Source organism: Choristoneura fumiferana, chromosome 9 (assembly GCF_025370935.1).
Source record: "Choristoneura fumiferana chromosome 9, NRCan_CFum_1, whole genome shotgun sequence".
Lineage (NCBI taxonomy): Eukaryota > Metazoa > Arthropoda > Insecta > Lepidoptera > Tortricidae > Choristoneura > Choristoneura fumiferana.
Genome location: NC_133480.1, coordinates 2,574,304 through 2,589,558, shown reverse-complemented (window position 1 = coordinate 2,589,558; position 15,255 = coordinate 2,574,304). Strand labels below are relative to the sequence as shown.

Here is a 15,255-nt window from a genome sequence, read left to right as displayed (position 1 = left end):
GGTACATTTTACCAAAAAGAGCACTCCCAATGGGTACATTTTACCAAAAAGTGAACTCCCAATGGGTACATTTTACCAAAAAGTGCACTCCCCAATGGGTACATTTCACCAAAAAGTGCACTTTCCAATCATTACATTTTACAAAAAAGCGCACTTCCTGATGAATAATTTGATTGAAAAGTGCATTTCCCAATGGGTACATTTTACCAAAAATTGCACTCCCCCATGGGTACATTGTACAAAAAGTGCACTTCCCCATAAAGTGCACAACTTAGACAGCGCACTCGCACTTTCTAAAATGCTATAGGTTCCCAGAAGGTACACTTTTTGAAAGAAAGTAAGAAAGAAAGCGACGCACAAACTATTACTTGAATATGACGTCCTTTTTATGTACTTACGTGGAAATGAAAAATGTATGTATATACACGAAATAAAAATTGATTGCACTGCATCAAACGGTTAAATTATAAGTTTGTTTTAATATTTAATAAAAACCAAGGTTATCACATGAACACACACACACACGGGAAAATTAAGAAGTTAGAAGCCAACAGGGTAGAGCCAGACAGATGCTATTATTCTCACTCGGTCTCCCTCACTCCACTTCATCGTATTGAAGGGAAGAGAGAGGCGAAACACATTAATTAAATATCTTAAAATATACACTGCTCAGAAATGTCCAGGTACGATGTCAACAAAGTAAAATAGATTTTCTACATAAGAATTTTTCGTACCTACTTGCTGTAAAATAAAAACACTTCGCGGGTCGCATAAATAATAAGCTTGCTTGGGCCCCGCGGCCCGTGCCTTGGACAGTCCTGTCATGGATTAATCCCTGAACACTTCTGAAGTGTGCATAATATGTATAATGTATTTTTATTTATGTTCGTTTGTACGTCGATGGCGACGTTGTACTAAAGAAAGATTTCCTCGTTTGGCCTAGCTGTTTTGCATAATTATACCTACGGAAACATTTTTTAGCCCTCTTGTTCAAAGAGGAGGCCTGTGCCCAGCAGTGGGACGTATATAGGCTGGGATGATGATGATGATGAAACATTTTTTAAGGATTTTATGAATCCAATTGTAAATGTTTCTGTTCCAGAAAAGTTGATAGTTTTTGAAGAAAATAAATATAAAGATCAGTTCACTCAAGAAGACAGTAAATTTTGCTTTGTCCTAGTGTGTGTGACTGTCGGTACCGACAGCAACTAAGGACGCGTTTACACACACATAGACGTGTTCGACAGATAGATTTACAACTACATTCATAAAATGTGGAGTGGCTTCGTGAATGAACCGATCTGTATCGTCACGGGCGTTTATTTGGGACCCATCGAATATCTGTCATTTTTTATGACAATTCAGAGGATTTTTTGACAAAATGGGTCCCAAATTAACGCTTGTGACCGTACCAAACGAGTAGCTGAGAACATGGCAAATCTTTACAAAAAAAACCGCCCAAGAGCGTGTCGGACACGCCCAAAATAGGGTTCCGTAGCAATTACGAAAAAATTAAGTAATATTTTTCTAAGGATTTCGTATTTTATACGGAATCTTCCAAGTTTAGGTATATTTTATACCTCATTATCTCATATCATTTTGTCGGCATAGTTTATTTGTATATTCGTGCAAAATAACAACTTTCTAGCATTGATAGTCCCTGAGCAAAGCCGCGGACGGACAGACAGACATGGCGAAACTATAAGGGTTCCGTTTTTGCCATTTTGGCTCCGGAACCCTAAAATAGAGCTCATATTACTTGGTTAGATATTGTAAATACACCCACATAGACTTACCTTCTTATTAGAAAGATCTCACTGTACATAACCCTTTTACAAATGCAGTATTTAAAATTGGAGCGGTTATTGTACGCCTCAAAACGTACTACCTAATAATCTATGCCTTAATAATTCTTACGAAGTATCACGCGTGTATTATTAAGTCATAGCAGGGACGTCCAATAATCGCACACGAAAATATATAGCAGAACATTATAGAATTCAGAATATTTTTTAACAATAGCGCACTAAAGCGCTCGGTTGTCTTATGCAATAAACGCTGCGTTAAACGCAATGCGTTTGACGCACATCAATTTGCATCAGATAATCTAATTACCCGTGCCTAATTGCCCGTAAGCCGTGGTGGCCTAGTGGTTTGACCCATCGCCTCTCAAGCAGAGGGTCGTGGGTTCAAACCCCGGCTCGCACCTCTGAGTTTTTTCGAAATTCATGTGCGGAGTTACATTTGAAATTTACCACGAGCTTTGCGGTGAAGGAAAACATCGTGAGGAAACCTGCACAAACCTGCGAAGCAATTCAATGGTGTGTGTGAAGTTCCCAATCCGCACTGGGCCCGCGTGGGAACTATGGCCCAAGCCCTCTCATTCTGAGGGGAGGCCTGTGCCCTGCAGTGGGACGTATATAGGCTGGATGATGATGATGATGATGAATCTAATTACCACACATTGTCTTACGCGGACAAAGCAGGACCAAACACATGCATTATCTGATACAAAATGGATGTGCGTCAAACGCATTGAGTTTAGCGCAGCGTTAATCGCATAAAACAACCTAACTTGTAAGCGTACAGCGAACTAAAGTGCACAGGTATTTCGCTAGTCCGTATACTTGCCAGAAAAATTTAGTTACATGTTTGCAATGAGGGCTATCGTTTCTTGTCTTTTTAGATGGCGCCACTGTTGCGTGAGGTTTTTAAGTGTGGCTTTCAAAGTTTGTTATTACGGGCGTGAAAACAAAGTTTAGATTAAAATCATATTTAATACACCTTAAAACCGTACCATAAAAATATCGAGCAACCACAATGTTACGTAGTCGCGTTTTGTTCGAAAAAAAATGGAGGACAAAAGTTTTCGAAAGACAAAACTGTCTCAAAACACAGACATTAATTGCCCCGTAACGCATAATTGCCATAATTAATTTCAGGTAATGCAAAATATTCACAAATAATCCGGCGTAGCTCACCCAAAAACTATGCGATTTGACATTTCGGAGACCTCACGCTACACTAGCGCCTCTAGCGGCGAATTCATACGCGATAGCCCTCATTGCACAATTGGTTAGTAAACAAGATCCATGCTTATGGTAACAGTAGACGCGCAGTAGATGCGCTTTGCGTTTGTAAAAACTAATAAAATTACATTCTACCAACCTGGGACGTAATAATAACCCTTAATAAAGTTAGCCAGGCACTTACGAGGGCGATTAACTATGACAGGGTTCTAATAGAGCAAAAGGGCTGTCTTCATCGAATTCTTGATATTTTTCTTAATACACCATGTTATGATTGGTTTTTAGAGTCTTTTTGTATTTTTTATTTCAACTCCAAATTTGTTACGTTTACGGGTATACCGTGAAACCATATCGAAAATACAAACTGAGACATGGATGCACAGAAAAACCAGAAACAGAGACCAGCACTGGGAATAGAACCCAGGTCATCAGCATTCCGTGCTGCGTGCTATAACTCCTACACCACAGCTGGTTTTTTTGGAGTCTTTGGAACCAATCATAATTTGATTACTTAGTAGCGACATCTCTTGTCTGGGTGAGCGGTTGGTTCCGAAAGAGTGTGACGTCTGTCGACGCAACATAGATGTCGCTAGTGCTGCTAGCAAAGTAGAAAAGCAAGCAAGCAAGTAGCAAAGTAGAAATAAGCAACCTGAGATATGTATGCATAGGAAAAAATCGTGTCTAGATTCCTGTTCAGCAGTGGTGTAGGGGTTATAGCACGCAGCACGGAATACTGAGGACCTGGGTTCGATCCCCAGTGCTGGTCTCTTTTTCTGGTTTTTCTGTGCATCCATGTCTCAGTTTTTATTTTCGATACACCATGTTATTTTATAATTATGTATTTAATTAAACTTTAAGGCAATATTCAAGAGTTAATTTCTTTAATCCAAGACACTAATGGCCTAAATCTTACTGTTTAAATAAATGACGAAAAAAAATATGACGCGGTAAAACTGTGTCGTTTATTTGTCACTTACATATCATTAGCTTTTTGATTCAAACATAAATAGGTCAAATATGCCTAAAGGCAAAGAAAGTTAAAAAACGTAAATTTGTTTGATGTCTCTCTTACGTATCATGTCAATGCCACTTCGTCAAGTTTAGATTAGATTTTTAGAAAAATATGGCTAATAATAGTGTCTAGGAGGTTTTGCCGTGTACGGTAAAAAAATCTAGAAAACGCAATATGAGAGACAATGGTGGATGAACGATGACAGCGCGAATCCTTCGTCAAGTTTGTGTTTTTATTTTACAATTTGAAGTTCAAAACGACCGTGAACTCTGTTTAAAATGACAGTTTCTATCAATGAATTCGGCCATTAGTTGAATTTAACGGAAACAAAAAAAGTGTTATTTGCCTACTTTTTTTTACAGCAAACTGGCCCGTGATTGACTCATGCCACCTGATGAAAAGTGCAGATGAGCCCAAAGGTGTATTACACTGGTTCAGTAACACTCAGCCCCACTCGTCGGCGTTAAGCGACGCCTCGTCGCTGAGTATCGGGTAATTTGATTGCTTAGTAGCGACATCTCTTGTCTGGTGAGCGGTTGGTTCCGATTGTGACGTCTCTCGATGAGAGCGAAAACATAGATGTCGAAGTGCTGCTTAAAATTAGCGTCTAGAAATAAGCAACCGGAGATATGTTGCATAGGAAAAAATCGTGTTAAATTTGTCAGCGTGGTGTTACACGCAGCACGGACTGAGGACCTGGGATTCGATTCAGCGCTGGTCTCTTTTTCTGGTGAAAAGTGCAGATGTCTCAGTTGTATTTTCGACTGGTTTCAGTATACCCTAAAAGTAACAAATTTGGAGTTGAAATAAAAAATACAAAAAGACTGCAAATAACCAATCATTATCGGGTACAGTCCTCTTGGAGCTACACCACTCGTCCCTGTCCCCACCGTCCAGCAGCCCGGGGGTACCTTGAGCGACATGGTGCAGGGCTCGGCGTCCTCGCCGCTGGCCCACTCGTCGGCGGTGAGCGACGCCTCGTCGCTGAGCGTGTCGGGGTACAGGTCCTCTTGGAACAGCTCCGACTTGCGCGGCACCGTCATTGACACCGCCTGGGAAATGGAGAAAAGCATACATTGTACAGGTCAATTCACAACAGCTGGCACAAATGGCTTGAATGAGTGAATGAAAGTATCTGTGTGTTACCTATTTAAATACACATCACATAGAGATGTCAATCCATAGAGGTCCATGCATAGGGATGTCAATGGGTAAAGGAGACTGGCTTATGCTTATTTCTACATCTTGGTAGGGTAGGTAACATTCATTGGTAATATTGTAATTTTTTGTCGTTTTATTTTTAATATATAGATCTTTTTTTTTTACTCAAAATTGTATCGGTTTCACTGTTTTATTGTGTTTTTTTTTAAATGTATGATGTCTCAAAGGAAGACCAGCGCCGTTCGCAAGACCGGCAGATTGCTGATTGGGGACCATTTCGTGACATGCATAACTTATTATTTTTTTCTCTTTTTTATTTCTTTTATCCATTGTTCTCATGTTTGTCACGAATAAATATTTTCTTTCTTTTCTTTCTTTCTTTCTTTCTTTACATAAATATGAAAATGTTATGCATCTGTCATTTTCGAACAAGAATGTCTAAGTGACACAATCCATTCGTGCCAGCTCTTGTGAATCGATCCGAGACCGTATTGCCTAACGTTTCTGACGGTCGGGATCGCAATCAAATGACAGTTTTTGTATGCGAAATCTATCATTTGATTGCGATCGCGAGCGTCAGAAACGTTAGGCTATAGGGCGTCTGTACTATCTTTTGGGTGCCGTTCAATCGTCATACAAACTTTTAGCATAATTTCATTTTACTACGTTCAAGAATCATAATAGTCATTTTGCATAAAAACAGATTTCATATTATTACCGAGCATAAGCTTTAAATAATATAACATTCATTAGTCATAAAAATAATTGCTATAATGCTTATATTCAATTATTTCATTTAGAATATTCGGTTAACCTGTCCTCTCCCAGAGGCACAAATTTGTGCCCAAATTCCTTTGATCCTATCCTGGAATGACAGATTATCATATAATTATTAAAATCTATAACCATTTAGAAAAAGATTGGACGGTATAACATCATGCGTGCCAAATGCAAAAAACATTTGATTTGTGCGAGCGAGCAAGATGGCTCGGAGCAGAAGCGACTCGGACAGGTTAGGTTCAGAAAGCTAAGGCGGGAGCGAAGCGGAGCGTAGCTCCTGCCTTAGCCCTCGATATTAGGTTTTTTTTATAGCAGCCCGGATAAAATTGCTTCACAAATGATCTTTGCTGTTGGATTTTTGCCAGGTGTTTTATACTTTTCGATCATTATCCTCGATGTTTGCATAAAAATTGTTTATTATGAACTTTGAGTAATTATGCGGCATGACTATTATACAGTACTTTAATATGCATAAGACAATTATGCTAATTGAATAATATGATTTGAGAAATTCGGCAATTTGTTTATATGCATATTGTTTTTATACGTTCTCAATATTTCGACAGATTGAAAATCTGATATTTGTGTTATGAGAAATGAAAATTCGCAAATCGTTCGACAGACAGATTAAAAGATAGGTATTTTAATCTGTCAAGATCGCTACGTCTGTACAGTCACTAACACCAATATCTGACACAAGAAAGCGTACATAAATAATTAACTGTTGCGACTCTATTTCCAGGAACGTGTTATATATATTTTTGCACGCCCCGCTCCGCTGTGACAGATATTAATGCAGATGACTGAACTCCTTTTATTTTACTCCTCCAATGCTAAAACCGCTACGTTTTCACGTTAAATTCACTTTTTTATGCATGGATTCGCCCTCTTCCATTTCTACATATCGAAATGAAAACTTTTATTCTGTGAGTAAACAGCATAGAGCGTTCTCTATTACATGTCACTTCTTTATACTACTAAAGAAAGACCACTTGCCAAGGAAAATGCACCGCAAGGAACTTGGTAGAGACATCTTTTTTTATTATGGAACTTTGATCAAAAGGTAAAGGTAAGTCATCTTTCAAAACTAAAATTATATTGAAATTCTTCCAACTAGCTAGAAAGACAAGAAGAATTGATGGTGATATTCAGCTTACCTGACAGAGGCCAGAGTTGTTGAGCCGGTAGAACTTGGCGATCTCGCAGGTCGCCACGTCGCAGCCGCGCTTCGGCATCATACCGATACCTGGCCACACAAACAAACGGCACGTTATGTAGTTTACGATTGGTGAAAGAATAGGCTGTGGCCTAAAAAAATCTAATTAGTACATCTGTTAAACTACGACATACATACGTCAGTAATGACAGCGGGATTTAGGCATTTACTCATTCATTCTCCTTTTGTGCAACCAGTCCTTTATGTAGCTGTGTGTAATCATGCACTTCAACTCTCGTGGCACTACCATTGTCAGAAAATATTGGACGCTTATGTTTTTTTTTTCTAAATTAAACAAATAAATTCTGAAGCCAGGTAATGTTCCGCGTGACACTTTATAGCACGGCGTGACGTCACGGACCCCCACCCCCGCACTTTGACGCGCTTCATCTATGTCATTTTTCTGTTTGATTGACAAAACAAAAAATACTTGTCCAATATTTTATGATGATCGAACCGAAGTACTGAGTAAACTATTTTTTTTTTTTTACCAAAAATACTACCCATTTGCCAAATTGGTTATGTAGTTTATAAGGGCATGTCTCACTAAAAAATCCATATTAGTGCACTTCAACGATACCAAACGATACCAAATTTCAAACCTTTATCTCCAATACGGTTTAGGCTATGCGGTGATTGCGGTGTCATTCGTAGTACGATAATGATTTATACTAACCAGAAGCCATTTAGTACAGACTTGGATAGGACTTACCAGGCATTCATTACAGCCGTTTCATACAAACTTATCATAGTTTAGATTAAAAATACCTCTTTGAGGGTCTGGAGTCTGGAAGGTGTTGATGTAGTGGACGAACGGAGGCTCCGGTGTTACCTAAAAAAAAAGGCACTAATGACAATAAAAACAATCAAATAATTTATTATGTGTGAGTAAGAAAAACATTACGTTTCGTACATTTTTTCTACTCAGCAATGACTTAAGGCACAGAATAAATAATACAAGTACAAAGGAACCATTCCTTTGTTCCAAACGAAGATTGCCTTTTTATTAGATTACGCTTAATGATTTAAGCAACGTTTCCACCAATACCTAATGTGCGAGGATGTGTCTTGCAGGTGGTAGGACCTTGTGCAAGGTCCGCCCGGATTGCTACCACCATCTTGCTCGCTAATCCTGCCGTGAAGCAGCAGTGCTTGCACTGTTGTGTTTCGGCGTGGAGAGTAAGACAGCCGGTGAAATTACTGGCACGTGAGGCATCCCATCTTAGGCCTCTAGGTTGGCAACGCGTCTGCAATACCCCTGGTGTTGCAGATGTTTATGGGCGGTGGTGATCTCTTACCATCAGGAGACCCATTTGCTCGTTTTCCATCCAGTCAAATAAAAAAAAAATGTGTTGCGAGGAATGTGTTTATCATTAACCAATAGAAACGCTTCATTTACACATCCTCGCACAGTACTGGTGTAAATGAACCGTTTCTATTGGTTAATGAAAAACATATTCCTCGCACATCTCTGGTGGAAACGCTGCTTTATGGCCGCTCCGAGACCGTCGACTCTAGCGCAAACCAAACGGAACGTTATGGCTGTGTAATAACGAAGAAAATGCGAACCGCATCACCGATAGCAGGGGTGATCCGAGGCTGTGCGAGACAACCGCTGAATAGGCCACTACAGAGTGGTACCCGGCTACTTGTAGCGAAGAACGTAAACGCGGAGTGAGCCGCGCCTGCTTAAGGTGCAGGCCACACAGAAGAGACGAGGCGGAGACGCCCTCGCCCCGTGCCCCCGTCCCACCTCGTTTCTTGTGTGGCTTGCGCCTAAAGAACAATGGGCAAATTTATATGGGTACTGTCCAAGCAATGAAACATGTCTCAGTTAATGGGTCTTGGCAACCTGGTGATGTTTTACTATGACGGGGATCGCCCTATGTATGGGTTTTATGTTTATTTTATGTTTCTATAACCTTCTTCCTGTAACTTTCAATGAAATGAGCAAAAAATATATAAAAACAAAATACATTTTCCAAGAAAACCCCATACATAGATCATCCGCGTCATAGTAAAAAATTATGAGGTTGCCGAGATCTATTAAATGGGTCATGTTTCGTTTCTGTTGGTGGGTGGGAATATTTCTACCCATGGTCTTTTCCATGGATATAGATTACACTAGATTACAAATGCATCTAATTCGCGTGTCCGAACCCCGACCAAACGTCGGGGTTGGCCCCATACAAAGACTGACCGCTAACTGACTAATCATGACTAGTGACTGACTCGAGCCCCACGGCGCGGGCGGGCGGCGCATTCGAATCGATTTTGCGCGGACATCGGGGAATTCACATCGCTAATTCGCTCTGGAGACGTCACAGTAGATATATAAAAGTGACACGGCTGGTTTTCATACAGATTGAGGTATTTGCGTTATCTAGTGTAATCTATATCTGTGGTTCCTTTGTCAAATATCACGCTTGATCAATCTCTCTCACCAGACACTCACCTCGAAGTACCTAATTACGGAGTCGCCCTTCCCGCACAGGTATATGAGGTTGGTGTCAGGGTCATACAGCGGGAACATGACGCCGTTGCTCGTGTCTATCTCGACGGTTACTATCGGCTCGCCGAGCGCGTCCGGGGTGCGCAACGAGTACTGCCGCTCCGACATTCGGCTGAAACTGTAAGAAACCAAGTTATTAAGGAGATTTTTTTCTTCATCATTATCTCAGCCGTAGGACGTCCACTGTTGGACATAGGCCTCCCCCACAGATCTCCAGTTGCTTCGGTTGGCAGCGGCCTGCATCCACCGTAAACCTGCGGCTTTAACCAGGTCATCCGTCCATCTTGTTGGTGGACGTCCTACGCTGCGCTTGCCGATCAGCGGCCTCCACTCGAGAACTTTTCGGCCCCAACGGCCATCCATCCATCGGTCATTTTTCTAGATAACTGACCTTGATTGACCCCCATCTCACTTGATGTTAACTGCAGATGAGGCCAAGGTGTATCTCACTGTTTCAGTAACAGCCTATTCACTCTAGCCTTAAAGAGCCCTAGATTGTTTATACGGAAATATAGACGACGGGAGCGAATATCCCATTCTTTAGCAGTTTGCATTATGAAAGTTGAAGCAAACCTAACCCAACCGGATTGCTACCACCATCTTGCTCGCTAATCCTGCCGTGAAGCAGCAGTGCTTGCACTGTTGTGTTTCGGCGTGGAGAGTAAGACAGCCGGTGCAATTACTGGCACTTAAGGTATCCCATCTTAGGCCTCTAGGTTGGCAACGCATCTGCAATCCCCCTGGCGTTGCGAGTGTCTATAGGCAGTGGCGATCTCTTACCATCAGGAGACCCACTTGCTCGTTTGCCATCCAGTCGAATAAAAAAAAACCACTTTGTGCGGGCCAATGGAACGCTCCCGCCGCCCGGAACTACGTTGGCAAAATGGAGATGGAGGAATTAGATCATGTACTGCGCACACTCACTAAATATCAGATTAAATTCAACATGTTATCTTTGAATTATGCCTGACAGATGCCAGAAATATTTTAGGTTTTGTATTACAAACTAGATTTAAGCCACGGCTTCGCACGCGTAGTAGATTAGAACTGGCTGAATTGAAATCGGAATTTTACTAAATTATAGTGGATTCACGTTCCATATATAACAAATATGCAAAATTTCATAACTGAATTTTTTTTTTTTTTACTATTTCATCGCCGTGAATAATACACATACTCATACCAAATGTGTGCATTTTGGTGCACTTTACGGAAAAGTGCTCCATTTGGGAAATTGGCGTTTTAGAAAAGTGCTTTTTTGGAATAGTGAAACTTTGGAAAAAGTGCCCCAAATGGGAAAGTGTCCCTTTTGGGAGTGTACATTTAGCAGAAAGTGCACTTTTAGGGAAAGTGTACGTTTCGGGAAGGTGAGATTTTCAAGCCGGAGCCGTTCAGGTTGGTGACGACACTTACCCGGTGGTGAAGACGAGTCCGTGCTTGAGGAAGATGGCGCGCGACGCCTTGCTGCCCTCGTGCGCGATCGCCTCCGCCTCCACCTCGCCCTTGCGGGGGTCGATGATGCTGGAACAAGACAAAAACACCATCATCATCATCTCTGCCTATATGGGACGTATACTGCAGGGCGCTCCAGTGTGGATTGGGTACTTCACACACACCATTCAAACGCTTTGCGGATTCGTGCAGGTTGCCTCACGATGTTTTCCTTCACCTCAAAGCTCGTGGTGGATTTAAAATGAAATTTCGCAAATAAATTTTAATTCGGAAGTGCGGAAGTATTTCCAAAACTACCTTTTTTACATGCCAACGTGGATCCCTGTCTGGTCCCCAGTGGACCCTAGGGGTCCACACCTAGACCATTTTGGGAACCTCTGGGATATACATTATGAACATCAGAAGTCAGTAAATGAGAAGTGACAATGACAGCTCAAAATTGCCACCAAAACTCCTATAAGGGGTACTACGAAATTCGAAAATCGAAGTTCGTATCGTACCATCCTTCTCACCACCGTAGTAAATATTTATAAGCGTAAACAGGACGGCCTTGTGGACCTCGGGGTCGAAGGCTGGCGAGTTCTGGCTCAAGATCGTAAAGCGTGGCGTAATCTGATGTGGAGATGGGAAAAACTAATTAATAACTTGAAACAAAAAACAAAGTGAGACATGGATGCACAGAAAAATCAGAAAAAGAGACCAGCGCTGGGAATCGAACCCAGGTCCTCAGCAATCCGTGCTGCGTGCAACCCCTACACCATCGCTGGATGATATGTATCATTTACTCACTGAGATATATATCACTCATTTAGCTCACTATATCAGTAGCTCGCAGAACGAAATGTAACATTATTGTCTTATTGCTCATTCCCTTTCATGCTTGTAACTTATATTCTCCTTCGATGATGTATGGTTGACAATAAATGACAAATGGTAGATCATGACATCTAACATCACAATTTTGTCAACCATCATCGCATTATCTAAGGCAAAATGAGAGTCTGTGCTGGTGTTGGAGGCCAAGACCCAGGTTGGGTCACTGCACCCTGATAGTAAGTAAAGGCTGACCAGGAATATAAAAAACCTGACGCGAGGGCAGCACTTATACGTTTTATAATGCAACATTCTTTACGCTTACTATACGATACCTATACCTTTCATTAAGTTTGTCATTAAAATCAGTCATTAAGATTGGTTTTTTGGAATCTTTTTGTATTTTTTATTTCAATTCCAAATTTTTTGTTACTTTTACGGTCATCCCGTAAAACCTATATCGAAAATACAAACTGAAAATATAAATGCACAGAAAAACCAGAAAAATAAGACCAGCGCTGGAATCGAACCAGGTCCTCGGCATTCCGTGCCGTGTGCTATACCGCTACACCACCGCTGGACAATGATAGACACGAATTTCTCCTATGCACCTCATATCTCAGCTTGTGTTGTTTCTTATTTAGCCACTTAAGCAGCGACACTAGCGACATCTATGCCGTAGCCCTCATCGAGAAACTTTTCGGCACTCCATCGGAACTAACCGGCGGTGGTGTAGCGGTATAGCACACGGCACGGAATGCCGAGGACCTGGGTTCAATTCCTAGCGCTGGTCTTATTTTTCTGGTTTTTCTGTGCATTTGTATTTTTCAGTTGTATTTCCTATCAGTCATATTGACAACGGTGTCGGTGATCTATTTAAAGAATATTTGTTTTTTCTATGACAAATACTTTAATACATTTTGACAGCAATAGATAGATGCCATTTGTATTGAGTGTTACCGGTGCAAGAAATTAGTTGTATCGGTTTTTCGCAATATGACGAGGTTTCTTTAATTGTGGTCAGCCTTAGTAAGTAAACGGGCCGGCAAGATACGTAGGGCCCGTGTCGCCGTACCGTATCTTCTTGTCGCGACAGGTGGTGAGCAGCTTGGAGCCGGTCCAGTTCCAGCAGGCCGTTATAGTATTATCATGATTGCAAGTGTGGAGAGCTTACAGCTGGTGGGTGGTGGCGTGTTCCAGATGGCGATATGGAACGTGGGCACGGGCGAGGTGCTGATGACGCTGGACTGCCACCCGGACCTGATCTACTCGGCCTGCTGGAACTGGACCGGCTCCAAGCTGCTCACCACCTGTCGCGACAAGAAGATACGGTACGGCGACACAGGCCCTACGTATCTTGCCGTCCCGTTTACTTACTAAAGGCTGGCCACAATTAAAAAAAACCTCGCCATATTGCGAAAAACCAATACAACTAATTTCTTGCACTGGTAACACTCAATACAAATGGCATCTATCTATTGCTGTCAAAATGTATAAAAGTATTTGTCATAGAAAAAGTGTGAGGAATTAGAAAATATTCCTTTAAATAAGATCACCGACACCGTTGTCAATATGACTGATAGGAAATACAAACTGAAAAATACAAATGCACAGAAAAACCAGAAAAATAAGACCAGCGCTAGGAATTGAACCCAGGTCCTCGGCATTCCGTGCCGTGTGCTATACCGCTACACCACCGCCGGTTAGTTCCGATGGAGTGCCGAAAAGTTTCTCGATGAGGGCTACGGCATAGATGTCGCTAGTGTCGCTGCTTAAGTGGCTAAATAAGAAACAACACAAGCTGAGATATGAGGTGCATAGGAGAAATTCGTGTCTGTATCGTTGTCCAGCGGTGGTGTAGCGGTATAGCACACGGCACGGAATGCCGAGGACCTGGGTTCGATTCCAGCGCTGGTCTTATTTTTCTGGTCTTTCTGTGCATTTATATTTTCAGTTTGTATTTTCGATATGGGTTTTACGAGATGACCGTAAATGTAACAAAAAAATTGAATTGAAATAAAAAATACAAAAAGATTCCAAAAAACCAATCTTAATGACTGATTTTAATGACAAACTTAATGAAAGGTATAGGTATCGTATAGTAAGCGTAAAGAATGTTGCATTATAAAACGTAGAAGTGCTGCCCTCGCGTCAGGTTTTTTATATTCCTGGTCAGCCTTTACTTACTATCAGGGTGCAGTGACCCAACCTGGTCTTGGCCTCCAACACCAGCACAGATTCTCATTTTGCCTTAGATAATGCGATGATGGTTGACAAAATTTTGATGTTAGATGTCATTATCTATCATTTGTCATTTATTGTCAACCATACATCATCGAAGGAGAATATAAGTTACAAGCATGAAAGGGAATGAGCAATAAGACAATAATGTTACATTTCGTTCTGCGAGCTACTGATATAGTGAGCTAAATGAGTGATATATATCTCAGTGAGTAAATGATACATATCATCCACGATGTGTAGGGGTTGCACGCAGCACGGATTGCTGAGGACCTGGGTCGATTCCCAGCGCTGTCTCTTTTTCTGATTTTTCTGTGCATCCATGTCTCACTTTGTTTTTTGTTTCAAGTATTAATAGTTTTTCCCATCTCCACATCAGATTACGCCACGCTTACGATCTTGAGCCAGAATCGCTAGCCTTCGACCCGAGGTCCACAAGGCCGTCCTGTTTACGCTTATAAATATTACTACGGTGGTGACAAGGATGGTACGATACGAACTTAGGTTTTCGAATTTCGTAATACCCTTATAGGAGTTTGGTGGCAATTTTGAGCTGTCATTGTCACTTCTCATTTACTGACTTCTGATGTGATAAGTATATCCAGAGGTTCCAAAATGGTCTAGGTGTGGACCCTAGGGTCCACTGGGGACCAGACAGGGGTCCACGTTGGCATGTAAAAAAGGTAGTTTGGAAATACTTCCGAATTCAAATTTATTTGCGAAATTTCATTTTAAATCCACCACGAGCTTGAGGTGAAGGAAAACATCGTGAGGCAACCTGCACGAATCCGCAAAGCGTTGAATGGTGTGTGTGAAGTACCCAATCCACACTGGAGCGCCTGCAGTATACGTCCCATATAGGCAGAGATGATGATGATGGTGTTTTTGTCTTGTTCCAGCATCATCGACCCCGCAAGGGCGAGGTGGAGGCGGAGGCGATCGCGCACGAGGGCAGCAAGGCGTCGCGCGCCATCTTCCTCAAGCACGGACTCGTCTTCACCACCGGGTAGTGTCGTCACCAACCTGAACGGCTCCGGCT

At 41.7% G+C, this 15,255-nt stretch overlaps 1 protein-coding gene across 1 annotated transcript in view; it reads right to left on the bottom strand.

The window, feature by feature from the left end:
• The window catches only part of LOC141430975 (coronin-1C-A-like), a 54,516-nt gene that overhangs the window by 9,230 nt on the left and 30,031 nt on the right, over nucleotides 1–15,255 (bottom strand). The window contains exon 11 of the mRNA XM_074091885.1: nucleotides 4,953–5,093. Within this exon, the coding sequence (XP_073947986.1) occupies nucleotides 4,953–5,093 (141 nt within the window). The remainder of the gene's footprint in view (nucleotides 1–4,952; nucleotides 5,094–15,255) is intronic.